Genomic DNA, 18,989 nt, shown 5'->3' with positions numbered 1-18,989 from the left:
CCTACGCCACTCGCTACTACCAGTCACTCGTTCAATCTTCTCCTCTCAACGACAATCAAAATGAAGTTCTCTACCCCCATCGTCCTCCTTGCCGCTGGCGTCCTTGCGACCCCTACGCCTGAGCTCTGCGCGCGTGAACTCAGCCAGGTCGACACCATCATGACCACTGTCCTCAACGGCATCCAGAGCCTTGATGGCTCCATCTGCGCCTACGGGGGTGGCGACGGCAAGGACCTCGAGGATGCTTCATCCACCATGCTCACCACGATCCGCAATGCCACTTACAACGCGGTTGCCATGTTGCCTCTGACCATGGACGAGGCCATCGCCTTCCAGCCGCTGTCCGACAAACTCAACGCGGCTGGTGACAAGCTCCTCGTTGACCTCAGCGCCAAGGTCCCTCTGTTTGCTCAGGCTCGTATCTGCGACAGCACTCTCTCCTGGGTTGCTCTGATTGGTAAGTCAATCCCTTATCGCTTTCTCACATACCAAAGACAAATATGTTAACATCTTGTAGGCGGAAATGTCCACACCCTGATGACCTCCATCTCTACCAAGTTCCCTGCCGGCGGCAAGGGTGGCGATGAGATCACTCACTTCGACGGTGTCTTCCAGGAGATGCAGGACAAGCTCAACACCTGCACCACCGGCGGCAAGAACTCCACTTACGGCTCCCCCGGATATTCCGGATCTTCAGGAGGCTCCTCCGGCGCTGGCAACGACAACAAGGGCGTCGGCTCGGCCACCGTCGCCATTCCTGCTGCCACTGCCACCGCTTCCTTCCCTCCTAACACCAACGGCACCAGAGGTGCTTCTCCTACCGCCACCACTGTCGTCACTGCCGGCGCTGCCATGATGACCTTCTCCGGTGCCGGCTTCGCTGCTGTCATCTTCGCTCTCGTCCTCTAAATCTGCCTCGTGCTGTTTTGATGGGACAACAAAAATAGCCTGGGCGGGGGCTGCTGGAGTTGAACTTTGCACATACGTGACCAAACTTCTTGTTTATACGGGGCTGCCCATACACGCGCACACCTCGATGAAGTCATGATTTATATTCCTGGAGGGGCTTGTTCTTGCAAATAATGTGTAGTCAGTCACATAGATACCAACGAGAATTTCGAACGATTTAATCCACCAAAGAGTTTTCGTTGAGTCGAAAAGGATTGGCATGCTTCGTGCCTGATGAACACTGTAACTTGACAAGGAAATAAGTATGGGGTAGCAGGACGTGTGTCGCTGCAAGGGCAACAAGTTTCTGATACACTCATGTACAGCTTGGCTGCATGCAAAAAGACGATAGGAATAGCTAGCAAAAGAAAAGAAACGCAGCAATGATCACTACCAAGACACGGCTTGAAACGACATGGACTAGAAAAGCGGATCCCATTGTAAGACAAGTACATGTCCGCTCAATCCTGGAACAGCGTTCAGAGCAGAGACATCCTGCTAAAGTGCCTTATCGCCCCCTCGAGCATGTCGGTGACTTTTCGTCAGCTGAAGAAAGTCTGATTCAAAACGGGCCACCAAATCAGCCCGTCTAAGCCATTGTGCTTGCCTGAGTCAAACTGTCTGGGCCCCGTCGATCTCACCCGGTTACTTTTGGCTTGGTGGTCGTTGGGCTTCTGCAACCGTCCTGATTCACGCCTCTATTGCTTACAACCCAGCCCCGACTGCGACACATCACCAATGTCCAAGCCCACACACGCTCGTTCTAAGAGATTTCCGGCAAATCTAATTCAGCGCCGATAAGAGGATTGAGTGCAAGTAATACATCGTAAACAATGCCTCCAAGGGGAATTTGAGGGATGCAACGTGTTAGACGCCGCCATCTCATCGTACCAATTGTACGTTTGTAGTCTTGTGACATCAATGGATAGAAGTCTGAATAATATTAATACATGGGAATTGAAAACAAATCTCCCCAAACACGAAATACCTCACGCTGCAGCATTGCTGGCGCATGTCCAAGGCTTTGCAGCAGATCCCCCTTTGGCGATTGAATCAATTGAGACCCACAATCCAAGTACACAAAGCAGGATTCCCACCAGCAAAAGCAGTGAGGATCCCGCAAACCGACACTTCTGTTGCCAGGTTGAGAACCAATTGCCTTTATGCATCCAAAGCCAGAAAATTCCTGGTAGTCCAAACGAAAACCAACTTGCAAAGGCAGCAGAAACGAGACCCAGCAAATCGTTGAAGACGGGGATGGACTCGGAAATCACCATGCCAATGCCCCAGATACACAGCGTAATGAGAAGCCATGAAATGGTTGACACTCTTGTTCTTCTCACGACGTGCTTGGTATTGCCAAAGATACGCGTAAAGACGTACTGCGATGCGACGTGAGCGTAAATGACGGCGGCAATGGCGATTGTGGGAATCGCAACACCCCAAATCGCTTTTCTGATGGTTGCGCTGCCTGCTGCAGACAACGCGGGAGAGGGAACATCGGGGCCCACGTAAACGTAGATGATGACGGCAGCAATAATGTAGAGGGTTGTATCTGTGATCTGAAGGAAAGCCAGTGCTTTGGGCCAGTCATCGGGGTTCTTGAATTCGGCAATGACACTGAAGAAGATGGAATGGCTTGCTAATTGGAGATTATATAAGTCAAAATTATTCATAGCTTGATGAATCCGAAAAAATGCTTACAGAATGCGCCGGCGATGTTGGTTACAGCCAGAAAAGCAGGAGAAAAGCCGAGAGATTTGAAGACGTCAATTGACCCACTGCCAATGGGCTTCTCGATGGCGACGTCAATCACAGTGATGAGAACAGCCACCACAATAGACACGCAAGCTTAAAAAGGTTAGCAACCATCCAGAGTATATCCCCCAACCGATTAATGTACTCACACGTTGCTGACATCCAACTCGTCCACTTCAAGGTCCTGGGGACGTTAAAGACCCAGAAAACCAACATTCCGACTGCAGCCCAGACAACGGTACATGTTGTACTGTTCGTGAGGGTGTTCATGCAAATGGTCCACATGAGAATGTGGCCTCCCATGAGGAAAACTTGCAAAATAGTCTGAGCCCATCCAAAGACCTCTCGAAAAATGCCACCCATACCAATGGGTCTACCGATCAGCTCAACCGCATCGCCAAAGTGCTGGACGAAGGGATACTCTTTCCGGAAGTCGGCGAGTAGGAGACCAGAGTAGGTAGCCAGAGCGCTGATGACGCAGATCAGAATGACTCCAGGGACAAGTCCGAGGGTGGCCAGAACAGATGGGAGTGAGAGAATTCCTAGGGAGACCGTCTCAGCGACGAGAACGATCCCTCCTTGTCTGTGCCAAAGTCAGCACGCACAGCTCAGGATGATTGATGCTAGGGGAGAAGCCTACAGCCAGTGTAGTGTCTTGAAGTTGATCAATTCGGCCTCTTCCTTTTCGACGATACCGCCCGAGCCAGTCGAAAACGCAGGTGGCGCAATCGGATCCTGCTCGTGGCCTTTGGATCCTGGGAGGTGACTAGGCAGGTCCTGGCGCTCAGGGTCAACAGGAGACCTGATGGTTTCCGCCTCGTTCCCCATGCTTGTCGTATTGAGCAGTCCGAGGTAAGATTCGGTTGGAGCCGAGGGGGTTGAGTAGGTCTGGCCTAGATCGTGATTCCCTCACGATTCGGCTTGCTGAAATCGCGGAGAAGGTGGAACCAGTCACGCTGGGTGGATCTTTTGAATCGAAGAAACCAAAATCAATAGGGCAACGTGGAATGCAGGTCGGATCGGTGGAGAATTGGCGTGTTCCTGCGGCGGTTAACTTCGAGGGGCCCCGGATTCTGTGTTGTTCGGGAACGGTTCTCGTCGGCATATGTCCAAGGGAAGAGTGTTTTTGAAGAAGGACGACATTCCCATCCCTCTCACATTCGGCAAGTTTGGATTGACTCACGCGGCCTTCATTCCGCGCCACCTGACCCTCTGAGGCACGAACGATAGTCGGCACCAGGTTTTCTGATACGATTGAAGAAAAAAGGCATTACTGCATCTGGAACCTCCGACTTGAGAAGTAGACGGCGGGCGAAATTTCAGCAGTTCTTGTTACGTCTTTCAATCCACTTTGGGCCCGCACGGGGACTGGGACGCCAAGATCCGCCCTGTTCTCTCGCATGCGCAGCGGTGCCATTTTGGCTGAGCTCGCGTCGCAATGAACCATATTGCTACACTTCCTGCCGCTGGACTGCGTTGATTTGAGATGTAGCGTGTTGTATCCATAGAGGGTTGGATCTGCCTTCTCGTGCGGTGCTTATTATTGCTTGGGCGGAGTCATACATCATGAGCAACAAACTCATCAAGCAAACCTTAAATTCCCGCCTGCATAACGTACAACTAGAAACCGCAACTTGACATATAGCTAGCTGGCCGTCAATCAAACGTATATATGGATTGCAACCTTATTGCTAGGCATTCTGGACTCAATCTATGGAATAGGGGCTCGACAGCAGCATGATAAAACTGACAAACATCCAGCTACTCCGCAGCTATTACTCGGTCTCCCTGTCTGTACGTATTCACCCGACTCGTACGACGCTTAGGCATCGGGTGATCTGCCGGCTGCACGTAGCGACAATGGTGGGGTGAAAAAGGCACTAGCCTTCAACGACCCAAATAGTTAGAGTTCAAGTCAGGCACGGGGGTCTAGCAAGCTGGTGAATAAGGTCGCCTTTTGACGAACAACAAACGACATTGGTGAGCGATTAATCTGCCAGAAAGCTCTTAGTCGGTTAGATCCGACCGGGGGAGAACAGTCTAGCGAACGTAGCTGCACCATTCGCATTTCACATGTAGGATACTTCTTTAGCGTGAGATATGCTTTGGTTTAGAAAGTAAACGCTTCAGACTGGTGTTAGATTGAATAGTCCATATAGCAGCTCCAAGCGACTGTCATGGTGTCATTCACTTACGAAGCGCGAGATGACTGAAGAAGCGCATATCTTTCAAATTCAGTGACGGAAATGCTAAGATGCAATACTAGATATTCAATAGGACCTCAAAGTCCCCTTTGGGGACTTACCACAGCAGAAGTTTGCTCAAATTCCTTTCGTGTCCAAATCAACCCTCCGGGTCACTAAGGCCTGATTGAGCTGCTCATACAGCGCATTTGACTGTCTCCCAAAGACACGGCTTGCGAGCCTCAGCGCAGTTCGAGCTGTACGCCCACGTATGATCGGTGGCCCCGCAATGCATCTTGAAAAGTCGTCGATGATAGCAGGTTTTTCAACTGAATTCCCGAAAAAGGTTATTTTGTGCTTTTCCAAACACACCATATGTATTCCGTTTCACTCGCATCTGATTAGGCCAAGTATGTCGCAATGTGCGCCTGGTGGTACCCCACAGTCAGGCGTAGAAAGAGCCAGTTTAGGCGAAGCAGAAGAGTGCAAAAGGAGTGGATTTTATTTTGACACCAGATGATTTCTTCTGTAACCCCAGTGTCGGCTCTTTTTGGAGAAATCGGTAAGGCATATTGTACAGCCGACTTTGATGAGGGAAGAACAGAGAAATCTTGACGAATATAATTAGGATTGTTGTTTTAAATGTCTTGGGATTTATTTTGATGTGAAGAGCAGTGCTAAGCTTCATACTTCGTCACGTAGACGGCGGATCCTCTTGAGTTAAGCTTTCCATGTTGTCAAACAGCCGACAGTAAGTTTTTGAGTCCTATAAAACTATTTGTGAATCTTCTCTCGGCCGCCATCAGTGTCAGATGCCTGCTATTACCGCTTTAGTCCTAACTCCGTAACATCTGCAACCGGAGCTTGCTAGTCGTCAGAATTGTGAGATGCCAGTGATACGAGAAGGTAGGTTCTGAGCCTTACAACCAAAACACTTGTGTGCCACCTTTCAAGTTGTCAGCATTGGAAGGCACCGGTGTTACGTAGGAGTAAGCACGATCGCAGCAGCGGTAGCAGCAGAAGGAGGAGGAGGAGGAGGAGGAGGAGGAGGAGGAGGAGAAGGAGTAGCGAGACCCGCAAAACCATTAGTGAGAAAAGGAATTATAGTATTGTTTGACATCATCACGGACGGGAGGGGCCAGTCCATAAAGGCGCCCGAGGGCGCATGCTCGAAAGTGTTATAGTCAAACCCAATCTGTACCCCGAGTCAGTTGATGGGGAATGCCCATTACCTCCCAGATTCAATGAAACTACATGCGAAGTATCTTCAGTTATGTGAGCCCATGCATGCGAGTGTCTTCCTTGAGGATGAAACATTCGATTGGATTATTGTAATTCAAGGTAAACTTCAGTAGAATACCAAACACATCTTCTCATCAGGGTGCACTGCTATGAGTGCCAGCAGCGACCGCGATAGAAGGAGTTTAGTCTCTGACGAGTTTCCATAGCGCGTTCGATTAAAGGATGCGGTCTGGTGATAGATCAGCCGCTCCAAGAGGTATCACTGGTTTTGCTCCGGAACCTATCTGAGCTGCGAGCTCGATCATGCGGCACTGTCAGTACCGAGTACCTCGGACTCTTGAGGGTGGTTATTGAGTCACTACAAACTTGAGACAATTTATAGCTCTACGTCCTATTTGCCACTTTCAAAATCAATTACACTCAGCCGGATACTTCGTATCACTCAAGAACACGCCTCAAGGTTGTGCAAAGCCCATAGCACTTCAAAGGGGAATGCTTCCTGTGTTGGCCTCCAGCCACCTCTTGGTACCCAAATGAGAAATGAACTCCCCTCCTCTCCCATTCTCAAGGCTCGAGTCGTAGATGACTTTGATAACATCATTGACAGACTCCTCCGGAGTGGCGAACGAGACACCCGGCGCATATTCGTTGAAAATGGCACCAGTCTTGAGGAAGTACTCTTGCTGCTCCTCGTTCACTGAAAGCAATGATGGTTAGTCGCGGGATAGAAACAAGGCTTGCATCCATTTTCAACGTTGGAGAACTCACAGTCCTGGTTGTGTCCAGTGTTTACGATTCCGGGACAGATGCTCATGAAGAGAACCCCGTCTTGGGCGTATTGGGCGTGGAATTTGCTCACGGCCATGTTCAGGCCGGTCTTGCTGATGGAGTAAGGGGCGCTGACTTCGAGACGGTACTGGTTGACCAATTCTTGATCAGCCATACCGGAGCTGATGGCGATGACTTTCTTCACATCTCCCTTGAGAATAAGAGGTAGGAAGAGGTGGAAGAGGTGGATGTTGCCAACAACATTGATCTGGAAGCTCTTCAAAAGATCCTCGTCAAGTTCTTGCGGCTTTTCGGCTCTGGTTAAGATGTTGGGTCAGCTAATGCAGAACTACCGCAGATTCCAGTCCGCCCCCTCTTGAAAGACTCACTGCTTTCCAATGGGCAGCCAGCTCGAAACCGTCGAGACAAATGCTGCGTTGGCAATGATGTAGTCGAGTTTGCCCCCAGTAATCTTGGAGACTTCTGGAACAGATTTCTACACCGGTTGTATTAGCCTTCTGGGACCGCGTTTACAACGTTGCGGGCTCATTGGAGTTTACAAACCTCAATGCTATTGTAGTCACCTAGCTCAAATTCGACAATGTGAATGTTTTGTCGATTTCCAAGCTCATCGGCAATTTTCTTCTCAACAGCAGCCTTGTCGCGAACACTGCCAATCACGGTATTGTTCGCATCCTCGGACAGTTTGCTGAGAAACCCCCACTATCGATTTGGTTAGTCTTATCTCTGCAATTTGGAATTCTAGAGAGGCTCGAGATTTCTACTTACGCCAATGCCGCGATTCACTCCTGTGACGAGGTAAGAAGGCATCTTCTATAGGGGATAAGATTGGGAAAAGGTCGAATACTGTGATTGTGCTGGCTTTCAAGATTGATAGTTGATTTTGAAGCTGCAGTTGATGTGCCCAAAGATTGAGATGGACATAGGCATCGAGACAGTTTATATATCCTCTGGATCCTCGTATGTTTTCCTCTCCATTGTTTCCGTACCCCTCCCGAGTTCGAGCTTGCCGTGGGTAATGTGATTGGGCCTTTCCCAAAACGAGTGCAACTCCCAACAAGATTATGCAGGTTGAAGGGCCTCTTTCCACACATTCCCCGCCACAATCAAATCGTCTCTACAACCCGAAGCCTCGTCATTGGAAGTTGATTACCCTTGTAAAAGTAAGTGTTGCCACTGTGATGGCACAATTCATTCAGATCATCGTCGAATTCTACATCACATGAGTAAGCAATCGCATACAAAATGACGCCAAGAAGACTGCCATCGATTTGTCTCGCAAAAAGATGCCCACGCTCTTTGGTGCTTATGTTTCACATGCATATCTGATTGGCTGGTCTGTGGAGGCGCTAGGGTGAGCATCCTTCGCAAAAAGTTGCCCAGTGAAATCGAAAGTCGGAAGTCTCCTAGCGTCCAGCCAAGGGGGGTCGCACTAAGATGGCGTGCATCTTTGACCCCCTGGACAACGGGCTGTCACCCGCTTAGAAATCAAAGCGGTACGGTGGTCGGCTTGTTCCATTTTGAATGCTCTCTCTAAAGTCCAGTCAGCAAGCAACTTTTTGCGAATGAGTTTTGTGATCAAGTTCCCGTTTCTCCCTCATTCCACGTTTCCCTTACTCTCTCAATGTAGCGAACATGCCGAAATCAAAGAATGCGGCTAGACCCGCAACATCATCCATGAAGCGATGCGGGACGTGCATAGGTAAGTTAGGCTTGATGTGTCCCAACCACCACAGCAGACCGTCTGGACACATTTCCTAGCAACTTTTGTTTGGACTGTGCACACTACTACGATGAATCTGCTAATGGATGAACTCGGCAGATCGCAAAGTCAGCTGTGATCGCCGGGTTCCACGGTGTACCAGCTGCATTAAATCCAACCGAAGATGCCAGGGTTACGGACTTCGATTGTCTTGGCCAAGGACCGTTGACGGCAAGCGATCACTCATCAGCCGAGCCGTGTTGTCTTCACGGAGCAGCAGTATGCCACGTCGGTTCCACATGGTCAATGCGACCTCTTGGGATATCGAGGTATACAATTTCCTCGCTGCTCGGCGCACGATACATCCCATCATGGGGCATCCGTTGCCATGGTCTTCGTCCGGCTCAACTGTCACCGATCATAGCCTTTTCCGTTTCTGTAAATACCATACTGAAATACCCCTTTGAAACCGGGATGACTGACGGTAGCCCCCTTTTTACATTAGTTCAAGAGACTCTGACACCGAAACTTTCCAACTTCGGCAACCAGCCACTGGGAGAAGCATTGCTTCGGATTGCTCTCTCGGAAGTCTCGCATGCCGGAAAAGCCCTGCAATGCGCATTGCTAGCCTTTGCAGTACAGTTCCGGTATGGGCCGGGATTCCGTGGAGAAGAGCTGAAGATATCAGCTCTACATGCCCTATCTTTGTCAGCTGCGGAAGGAATGTCGGTCCATAAGGCCGTCCAACATGTAGCAGCCGGAATGGTTCTTTGCATGTTTGAGGTCTGTCACGCATACTCCTATGTACTTGCAAACAAGCTCTGGTGTAATTACCGGCTTGTGAAGTCTGCTTCCTATTCCAACTAACCATTTCTGTAGACTCAAAAGAGCTCACACTCAACAAACCATTGGCTATGCTATTTACGTTCTTCGCGAACACTCATTGAAAGCGTCTCACTGGAGAAGTTTTGGAGGGTTTCGGACGCTCCTATGTTGCTGGAGTGGGTGTCCTACCACGAGATATTGGCTCGATTCAGCCTCCGTCACTGGAGAAAACCCGAAGCCGAATTACCAAGTCAGGCAATCTGCGACACGAGACCATTCACGTCACCAGAAACGAGGCAGAAGGCGCAAGTCGAGCTTTCGATGATTATTGGTCAAGCATCCTTCGAAAGCAAGCGATTCTTCAAACCTCTGCGTCTACTCTCCGAGGTGGTTGCGGAAATCCTGCCGGCCGGCAATCCCGAAACCCCTACAGAGGAATACCGACGCAAGTTCGAAAAGCTCAAGGGAGATATTGAAAGCCTCCAAATCTCGGCGTCATACAGCCTGACGGATCTCAAGGCAGACAGAATCGCCGCCAAATCCGAAGTGTATCGGCTTTCAACGCTGGTATATCTAAGTCGCACCACCAACCAAGGTGAACGAGAGGATTCAGAAATAGCTGCATTAGTCGAACGGGGATTGCAGCTCCTACCTGTCATGGGCACCTGTGAAAGACCGTTGCCGCTACTCATATTCGGCTGTGAAGCTCGTACTGACGAGGAAAGGCTTCGCATCTTGAATCTTGTTTCCAACGCGGAAAACACTCTACCGGCTCGCGAACTCCACTCCGTGAAGACGTTGCTTCATGCACTTTGGACACAAGACGATCTTCATGCCGATAACATTCTCAAGCCGACCTACATAGAAAAACTGTCGGCTGTTTTCAGTGCTAGCGACTTGCTTCCTCATTTCGCCTAGCTTGGTTGGACACGTGCCATATGGCTTGCCTGCTATTTCATGGCATCGAACCAAAATTGATTTCCTTTCGCGATTGCTTTATAACTAGTTTGACGTCGAGCTGTATGTTGTTTGTAAGGACTATCACGGGAGGGCTGTTCATCGTTGGAAATGTGTCTTCGAGCGACTAATGATGAGAACATGAAGTGTAGCGCTGGAAAATGGGTACAAGAACATCGAGTCTCTGAACTATACTAGTAGCCTCATGGTGTTAAAATTCCCACCTAACGTATTAACGATAACAAGGCGTTGCATTTGTCGGTGTCGCGACTCTCCGACCCAACTCTGTTCATGGGCAAAAGAATGTGGCTTCGTCTGTGGAACAACAGTTTTTCAGCGATCCTGCTGTGACCTCCATTGAGGGGGCATTGCCTAGGACTGGAATTCTGACGGTGAATGCTTACATCCGACACTCCCGCTCAAGTAAGAAAGTGTACACATACATACGAGCGTCCTCGATTTTTTAGGATGCTGCCGCCGGTCCACCAATACACTACCAATGAAGTCGTCCGTTCGGAAACCACGCCAAGCTGGCAAGAAACCTTCCCCGCAATCTCACCAAACCTTCCATCAGCCCAAGTAAGCAGCAGGAAGTCTAGAAAAGTCGGCTTCCATGTAGACGAATAGACCCCGTCCTGAAATCGACCGGACCAATCCAGCCGAAGAAGTGGGCCCGGGTGGAACGCGGAGATCTCCCGGCATCTGTCCAGGTTCGGACCAAGCTGCCGCAGCCAGCTTGAGCCAGTAATATCTCGCCGAACCAAGGTATCTAACCTCCGAGCTCCCCCCCAGCTAGGCGATGCTACATACCGAGAATCGATGACGTTCCGTGTCCGAAGAACCCACGAAACCGTAACGGGGAGTAACTGCCATGTCGCACGCTGACGATCCAGGATTCGTGACGTAAGGTTGATACTTTTCGTTCCAAATGGAGCAAGGATTGAGAAAAGCATAAGAAGTCAGCCAAAGGTCGGGCTACGTGACACATTAAGCCAGTACAACTCATGTGGATTGAGGGGCACACACTTCAACATGTCGAAACCAGTCCTCGTTGTAATCGGCACCGGCTGGGGCGGCTTCACCCTCACCCAAAAAATCGACCTGACGAAATACAGTGTCAAGGTCATTTCGCCCATTCGAACAATCCAGTACACCCCGCTGCTGGCCAGCGCAGCATGCGGGCTATTCAATTTCCGTCTGGCGGAAGAACCTGTCAGGAGAAAGCACAGGACGGAGATGGACTACTACAAGGCCATCGCGGAGGACATTGACTTTGAAAAGCGAATCGTGCGGTGCAAGACCGACGCGGCCACCGCCGGCGAAGACCCAACTGCTTTTGAAGTAAAGTACGACAGAATCTGCATTGCGCCAGGATGCGAAACGCAGGACTTTGGTACGCCGGGTGCAAAAGAGCATGCTCTTTTTCTGAAGACGACCAACGACGCCCGCTTGATACAACAGCGCATTCTCCAAATGCTCGACAAGGCTTCGCTTCCCACGACTAGCGAACAGGACCAGCGAGATTACTTGAACATTCGAATCGTCGGTGGCGGCGCCATTGGCATTGAGGCGGCCGCCGAGCTATGGGATCTCTGGTTCGAAGACATGCGTTTCCTGTTTCCTCACCTCGATGGCAAGGTGACCATCACCATTCACGACGTCGCGTCCAAGATCCTCTCCACCTTTGATGCCAACCTGAGCGAGTACGCCACGACTTCGTTGCAAGGCAAACACGTCCAGATCAAGACCGGATCGCACATCCAAAGCGTGGAGGCCGACGCAATCTTTACCAAAGAGGACGGCCGGCTGCCTTTTGGATTGCTCATCTGGGCTACGGGAAATAAGTCGAGCGCCTTGGTCGAGAAGCTGCCCGTGAAGAAGCCAGCGAGTGGCCTGCCTCGTATACTGACAGACAAGTTCCTCCGTGTCTTGCGCCCGGACGGGAGTCCGCTGGATGATGTCTACGCTCTCGGCGACGCTGCCGATATCGAGGGAGAATCTCTGCCCACGTTGGCTGAAGTAGCTCTGCAGAAAGGCGAGTACCTCACCAGCGTCCTGAACTCGAACGCCGATCCCGTACCCTTTCATTACAAGCAGAGAGCGCTTTTGGCCTACCTGGGCCGCCACGATGGTATTATTGGAGGTCGGCAGGAATGGACTGGGATGAGCGCATGGTTGGCTTGGCGTTCGGGTAGTCTTGGGTGGACGAGGAGCTGGAGGAGGAAGATTATGATTTCAATCAGCTGGTTGTTTATTTGGCTGGCGGGTCGAGATATTGCGAGACCATAGGATGCGTGTAATTTTGGAGGAAGCTGCACTCGGATCCATGACTGTCAATGACTGAAAGAGAAAAGAATGACACAGATCGTTTTATTGACTTCCTTCGCGTAAAAGTAGGATACATATTTAGCAATAGTTCTGGCTTTTGATACCGATTCTAGGATGAAAGATTGTAAAAGGGCTGGAGCAAAGTTTGATCAAGACGAGAATGCCATTAGGGATCGACATCTTGTTGACATCCGATGTATAGCCTGATCATAGGCAAAAGAAAACTCTATTAAAGTCTATGAAGGTTGTAATCATGCGCTGAGTCGATTTCTACTACCCGTTAGCCATTCCGCTTGACACCGACTTAGTAAGAGAGGTGTTGAGGTATCTACTTACACCACCTGACGCAGCACCAGGCAGTTCCGCCGCTGATCTGATCGCATCCGAAATCGGCAAAACATCCCTGGAAGTCGCAAGCGAACTGAGTATCGTAGCAGGCACCAACTTCCTTGGGCTGCTGTTGACGAGCTTCCAACTGCTCCGCAGGCGCAGCGACGGCGGTGGCGGACAGCAGTCCGAGGGCGAGGGCAACGATTTGAGTAGGCTGGAGAAGCATGATGGCGGTCGGTTGTGTGTGAGTGAGTGACTTGAAGTGGAATGGGATGAGAGTGTAAAGGCTATGGTGATCCAAAGTCAGGCTCAGCAGCAGCATCAACCGTTCCTATTTAATACCTTTCGAACCAGACTGTCTCTGATGATTTGGCAACACTCTGCAGTACCCGGAGTTGGCCGAGCGGCGACCACCTCGCGTGCGCTCCACTATCATCAACTGAGCTCATCTGCGCAGATGAAACAGTCAATATGGTTCAACAATGTTCTCCTTTTCACATTGACTCATGACGTCGAAACTTAAACTCCTTGCTGCAAGGACTGTCCGTCACGGGAGGATACTGTAGTAAATTGCCAGTCTCACAGAGAAAGATGGAACACCAGTAGTGATGTTTAGTTATCCCTCGGTTGTCTTCTTCGCTTGTAAAACCCAGGTACAAAATATTTCACAGTCAGAAAGGGAGAGTCCTTTCCCAAGTAGTAAATCTGCCTTGCCAAGGTAGCAGCATATCTACCTTCAAGTTGGTTAGTTACAATAGCAGAGAAGAAAGTCTCTAGCCGGGTGGTTAGACTTGCGGTCGCAGACCGAATCGTCTTCCCTGCTCCGAGTTTAACATTGACGGGGCCGAAGACCCTCGGGGTCTGACAGGCGCGTTGAAATTCCCGGCAGGTTACTATAAGCAAAGTCCGATCGGCAGGAAATCTTTCCAAAGTTAGATGGAAGGGAAAGGTTTGAGTTATTGGCCTTATATATGCGCAGCAGAGAGCCGACGCTAGAAAATGCTGCAGTGAGATCCCCTACTTGTATTTACGCGTATTCAACTGGAGCCAACCAGTTGCCAAAAGCTGCGCTTGCAAACTTTGCAATGATCGCTCTCCTTATACCTATGTCACTTGCAGCTTTTTCCATAACATAAAAGGCCTTCTCCGTATCTCTCCATCGCAGACGACGTAAAATCTAGGAAGAAAATGAAGGAAAAAAAGCACCCAAGTGAGGAGCGAAGTTGGGAGACGGCCAAAAGGTTTACCGGCTGCGTTGGCCATGACATCAATTTGAAAAGACAACAAGGACGATTGAAAGCACAACACCATGGCGCACTGAGACTGTCAATATAACAAAGTTTTGATTGAGGCCCAGATGTTGACACACAGAGAGTTAAGATGGCTGGGGAGACTACTGGAGTGGAGGATTACGTCAGGCAATTTTAACCCTCTCAGGGTTGAAGAGTTAAACACCCGCACTGCGTAGAGATTGGAAGAGGGTGGGCGATAATGAACGTCAACGAACTAGCCAATCATTGCCGCTAACTGAGTTATCAAGGAATTTTTCTGTTGCTTCAGATGCGAGAGTAGGTTCCAAAGACCCTGGCGTTGGTCGACTAATTATGAGTTGCCTCACTACACATGAGTCGACACAGACCCATAAATGGCGGAGTGTTTTGCTCTGCCTTGGAAAACGAAGTTGCCAAGGGTTGGGAGTTTCAATGACAAATGACAAAGTCCGTTGCGGTCGTAACTTGATAAAGTTTTGAATTTTTCGAATTGCAACAGAGTGACTCGTGTTTATACACACTTGAAGATTCGAGCTGTGCAAGACGTCCACCGGGCAAATCGACTTCATGCGCGTCAAACCCAATTACGAACCTGATGATTTGCTGGGGTACTCCGCAGTCCTGGTCATGGACCCAAATGTGTAGTCCTGCCTCGTTCCGCTTGGCTGATCGGCGTGGAGAACGGCAGGAGTCAGGATGCTGAACCGGCCACCAGGGAACCCCGAGTCCTTGGACCTGGGGAGCCGATCTTTATTTCCCCGCGAAAACCCTTACCCGCCGCCCTCGCGAGTCGCTGGATTGTTATCAAGGCACAATGGTCGCATTCAATTTCCGCCCATTTTGCCCCAGCCTACAGATGCAATAGCTTCCAGGACACAGAATACGAGATTGCTGGGGAGGCTGCTGTCAGGGATTGTGAATCCCCGGGCTGCGGCGGACGGGCCAGATGCGAGTGAGATTCATACTCTATGGATCCAGCATCCCGCTTGCCAAGACGGGTGAGTCTCGACATCAAAGCTTGTCACTCTGATAGTCCTTGCGGTTACTTATCCAAGTTTAGGCACTTGCAGCTTCACTCTATCGCGATTCAACATTGTCACCTCGGTAAATTATGTTCAGATGCATCCTCTTTATTGTCCTATCAAATACGTGCCCATAATGACACCTGCAAATCTCAAAAAGGGGGAGGAGCCATGGCCTAAAACCAAGGCAGCGAAGTCTTATAAACATCTCATTTCCATCGTAAGAAAAAGCCCCCCTCGCTCATCTCTGCTGAGGGAATCCCAACTCCTCCATGTGCAAAAGTGAGCGAGCAGTGCTCTTCGCCGGGCGAGTAGCGGAACATCTTATCAACCTCCCCACCCCGCGGCTTTCTTTCGGTTCCTCGACGAAAGTCAGATTCGAACCGCTTACGCGCCGTTGCCGTTGTAGGCAATCAGGTTGGGGCTGCTCCGGAGGGTGCCCGTGACCTTGTTGGGGGTAGCCAGAGCCTTGATGCGGGCAATGACCGCGGCGGGGGTGCTCAGGCCCTCGACGGACTGGATGTAGTTGACAAGGCCGGCAACGTGAGGGGAGGCCATGGAGGTGCCGGAGATGGTGTTGGTGGCGGTGTTGGAGGTGTACCAGGTGGACAGGATGGAGGTGCCGGGGGCGAAGATGTCCAGGGAGGTTCCGTAGTTGGAGTACGAGGCAATGGCCCACGCGCTGGTGATGGCACCGACGGTGACGGCGTTGGGGGCGTTGGCGGGGGAGGTGTTGGCGGCGTTGGCGCCGTCGTTACCGGCGGCGACGACGGTGATGACACCGGCGCTGTAGGCCGAGTTGATGGCCGTGGTCCAGGCGGTGGAGGCGGGGCCGCCGAGGGACATGTTGATGACGGACTTGCCGGCGCGGCCCTTGGTGGAGATGTCGTTGACGGCCCAGTTGTATCCGTCGAGAATGACAGAGGTGGAGGCGGAGTTGCCGATGAAGACCTTGACGGAGATCAGGGAGGTGAGCTTGGCGACACCGTAGGTGGTGGAGCCAATGGTACCGGCAACGTGGGTGCCGTGGCCGAGGGTGTCGGTGTGGGCACCGCCGGCGGCGTTGTAGCCGAGCGAGGCGCGGCCGCCAAAGTCGTTGTGGGCGATGTTGATGCCCGAGTCGACGACGTAGCCAAAAGTGCCGGTGCCGGCGGTGCTGTCGTAGACGTACGACGTAGAGCCCGAGGTCTTGTGAGAAAGAGTACCGAGACCCCAGGGAGCACCGGTCTGGGTGACGATAGCGCTCAGGGTGTAGATCTCGTCACGCTCGACGGCAGCAACCTATTATTCCCGTGTTAGCTTTGGTCCCCCTTGAATTCGTGTCCGAGCATCAAATCTCACCTCGGGGCTCTGTCGGATGGCCTCAATGGTGGCGTCGTCGAACTTGCCAGAGTATCCCTGGAAGCTGTTGAAAGAGTAGGTACGCTCAGCACCGGTGAACTGGCGCTTGTCGAGGCTGCGGGCGTGAACATCGTTGACCCAGCTCAAGTGAGAGGTGAGGCCCTCGGAGCCAACGGAGCTCTTGAGGGTGATGATGTAGGCGTTCTCAGCTCTGGTTTGAACCGTAGTCACGGCGGGTGACTCCTTGGGAGTAGGAGCAGCGAAGCTGCAGGTAGCAGCTGCGAGCAGCGCGAAGTGCTTGAAACCGACCATTGTGACTGTCGATGGACCGAGATGCAGGAGTTGGAGTTGGGATTGTAGGAGAGGATGAGGAGTGAGGAGTGAAGAGAAAAAGATCTGAACATCGTGGGTTGTCTAAAGACGTTATATAATTTTCCTCCTCGTCATTGAGACTGATTGAGGCTCGATGTTCACCCGTTACATATCATGTAAGTGACTGGGTCATCCAGGCCCTTGATGGCGCATTACTGCTTGCAGACAAAATTCCGGGGTGTCTCTCGAGAAGCAGTACGTACATTATTCGGAACCCATGCAAGAGAACCGCCATCGCCGCAGGGTCCAAGTCGGGATGAACCTGTCAAGCTTGGCTATGTCGCGAAAAAGTGCAATGGTGGTTGCACGGCGAGTGACCCAAGTCGATAAGAGGATGTGGTCCGCAGAAAGGGGAAGGAGAGGACAAATGGCACCATGTGGCGACATAAACCAGCCATTTCAGAAGCTTGTGGGACAGAATCAAAAATAGGAAGTTGATTGACAACGATATTGGTGATGCAGCAAGCTGGGGGAGTGAGGAGGCATGCTAGACCGGCTTGGCAATGCAACGGAGCTATCAGATGGTCGCAAGCTATTTTGAAGACTGGGCAACACCACGGCTTTTGCAAGCATCTCGAGCCCTCTGTCGTCACCTGTTCAGATACAACCAATAAGCTTTGCAAGATACCAGGACTTACTACGGATAGACGAGAAGCAAACATTGTCGGGGATCAATACCGGTGGAGAAGCGCGTCCCGCCGCCGCGGGCGGGAGGCGGATAGAGCCTCGATAAACAACTGATGTGGGTGCCGTTGGCAGCGGGAATGCGGCGGCGACAACACCGGCATTTGGACGATGTACAGTAGACTTCCAACACCTAGTGAGAGAGAAAGAGAGGGAGAGGGAGAGAGAGAGACACGAAGAGAGTTGTCCGAGCCAAAAGCCACCAATAGGATTGAGTTTTGTGAACACTAATGGCCATTAGCAATAACCCTCCACGTCCAATACCGGACGGTCTTCGGAACGGCAGTGCCAAGGCTTTTTTATGCATAAATTGAGGATGCGGTGGATTCCCGAGCTCTTGCGCCAGACCCCTGCCGAGTGGCTGAGAAGCGGCAGTTCCTCTGTTCTGGTGCTAGGCACAAAGAGTCATGGACCCGAAGTAACGGCAGCTGATGCGTATGAAGTCCCTTTGCAGGTCGGTGGTGGCGACGTTGACGACCTCAGCACCTTGTGCTTCTTGTCCTTGTCTCGACAGAGCCTGGGCTTCAACTGAATACATCGGGGTGGCACACGATATCGCAGGCCGTAGCCAAGCCCTGGTTCGTCAGAGAAGAGGGTTGATCCTCGTGGGTTGAGGTGATGCTACCCCAGCTGAGATATCCCGCCTTCCTAATCTGGAAGTTGGCCGTGGAGCGTGACAATCGGCGATCGTGGCTGGGGTGACAAACTAGGTAGTTCTGGAGGAATTGTGGGCTGCCAGCTGCACCCCAGCAGAGGATGGTGAGGGCGAGGTAGCAAATTGCGAATCAGTTGTGATAGCTGCTGCTGATGAGTGAAGTGCTCCAGTGCTCTTCATAAGGTACTTGACGGGGAGGTTGTGCGGCGGTGAATCGCGTGCTGCGGTTTCATGGGATTGAGGGCGGGTTCGTTGGCGGCAGGGCTATAGACATCTGACATGACCCGGGGGCCGCTTGTCTGTGGCCGTACGTATAGACTTACAGCACTTTACCGGTGTGATTCTTGATAACGAACAACAAGTGAGCGATGTGTGTGTCGTCGTTGATTGCATGGATATGGAACCATCCGCTGCACTCTATCCTGATTAGGGTGAGTCGAATTGGCTGTGAATTCCTGTTTACTGCACGTAAATGCAAGCAGAGCAGGGGAACCCTGAGGCTCTGGAAAGAAAGATGTCGCTGTCAAGGATAAGAGCTCCTGTGGGGACTCTGGAGGGGAAGACGACACGGACTCGCACACA

At 51.3% G+C, this 18,989-nt stretch overlaps 7 protein-coding genes across 7 annotated transcripts; 3 read left to right on the top strand and 4 right to left on the bottom strand.

Moving 5' to 3' along the window:
• Positions 1–60: 60 nt before the first annotated feature.
• CORC01_08703 (uncharacterized protein) lies at positions 61–909 on the top strand (the record flags this gene model as incomplete). Its single annotated transcript, XM_022620333.1, has 2 exons — positions 61–457; positions 518–909. The coding sequence occupies 2 exons, from the start codon at positions 61–63 to the stop codon at positions 907–909; spliced, it is 789 nt and encodes a 262-aa protein (XP_022473171.1).
• Positions 910–1,937: 1,028 nt separating this feature from the next.
• Positions 1,938–3,534, bottom strand: CORC01_08702 (transmembrane amino acid transporter; the record flags this gene model as incomplete). The annotated part of the gene is made up of 4 exons (XM_022620332.1): positions 1,938–2,590; positions 2,653–2,799; positions 2,856–3,289; positions 3,347–3,534. 4 exons carry the CDS (start codon positions 3,532–3,534, stop codon positions 1,938–1,940), a joined length of 1,422 nt encoding a protein of 473 aa, XP_022473170.1.
• A 3,079-nt stretch (positions 3,535–6,613) lies between these two features.
• Positions 6,614–7,730, bottom strand: CORC01_08701 (short-chain dehydrogenase; the record flags this gene model as incomplete). Its single annotated transcript, XM_022620331.1, has 5 exons — positions 6,614–6,828; positions 6,900–7,216; positions 7,289–7,395; positions 7,464–7,622; positions 7,689–7,730. The coding sequence occupies 5 exons, from the start codon at positions 7,728–7,730 to the stop codon at positions 6,614–6,616; spliced, it is 840 nt and encodes a 279-aa protein (XP_022473169.1).
• Positions 7,731–9,612: 1,882 nt separating this feature from the next.
• On the top strand, positions 9,613–10,365 carry CORC01_08700 (uncharacterized protein; the record flags this gene model as incomplete). Its single annotated transcript, XM_022620330.1, has 1 exon — positions 9,613–10,365. One exon carries the CDS (start codon positions 9,613–9,615, stop codon positions 10,363–10,365), a length of 753 nt encoding a protein of 250 aa, XP_022473168.1.
• Positions 10,366–11,436: 1,071 nt separating this feature from the next.
• Positions 11,437–12,693, top strand: CORC01_08699 (uncharacterized protein; the record flags this gene model as incomplete). Its single annotated transcript, XM_022620329.1, has 1 exon — positions 11,437–12,693. One exon carries the CDS (start codon positions 11,437–11,439, stop codon positions 12,691–12,693), a length of 1,257 nt encoding a protein of 418 aa, XP_022473167.1.
• A 319-nt stretch (positions 12,694–13,012) lies between these two features.
• Positions 13,013–13,288, bottom strand: CORC01_08698 (uncharacterized protein; the record flags this gene model as incomplete). Its single annotated transcript, XM_022620328.1, has 2 exons — positions 13,013–13,024; positions 13,079–13,288. The coding sequence occupies 2 exons, from the start codon at positions 13,286–13,288 to the stop codon at positions 13,013–13,015; spliced, it is 222 nt and encodes a 73-aa protein (XP_022473166.1).
• A 2,454-nt stretch (positions 13,289–15,742) lies between these two features.
• CORC01_08697 (subtilase) lies at positions 15,743–17,008 on the bottom strand (the record flags this gene model as incomplete). The annotated part of the gene is made up of 2 exons (XM_022620327.1): positions 15,743–16,636; positions 16,697–17,008. 2 exons carry the CDS (start codon positions 17,006–17,008, stop codon positions 15,743–15,745), a joined length of 1,206 nt encoding a protein of 401 aa, XP_022473165.1.
• Positions 17,009–18,989: the final 1,981 nt, after the last annotated feature.

Source organism: Colletotrichum orchidophilum, assembly GCF_001831195.1.
Source record: "Colletotrichum orchidophilum strain IMI 309357 chromosome Unknown Scaffold_75.1, whole genome shotgun sequence".
NCBI classification, from domain to species: domain Eukaryota; kingdom Fungi; phylum Ascomycota; class Sordariomycetes; order Glomerellales; family Glomerellaceae; genus Colletotrichum; species Colletotrichum orchidophilum.
The sequence above is the reverse complement of the archived record's forward strand: the minus strand, read 5'-3'. Positions and strand labels throughout refer to the sequence as shown.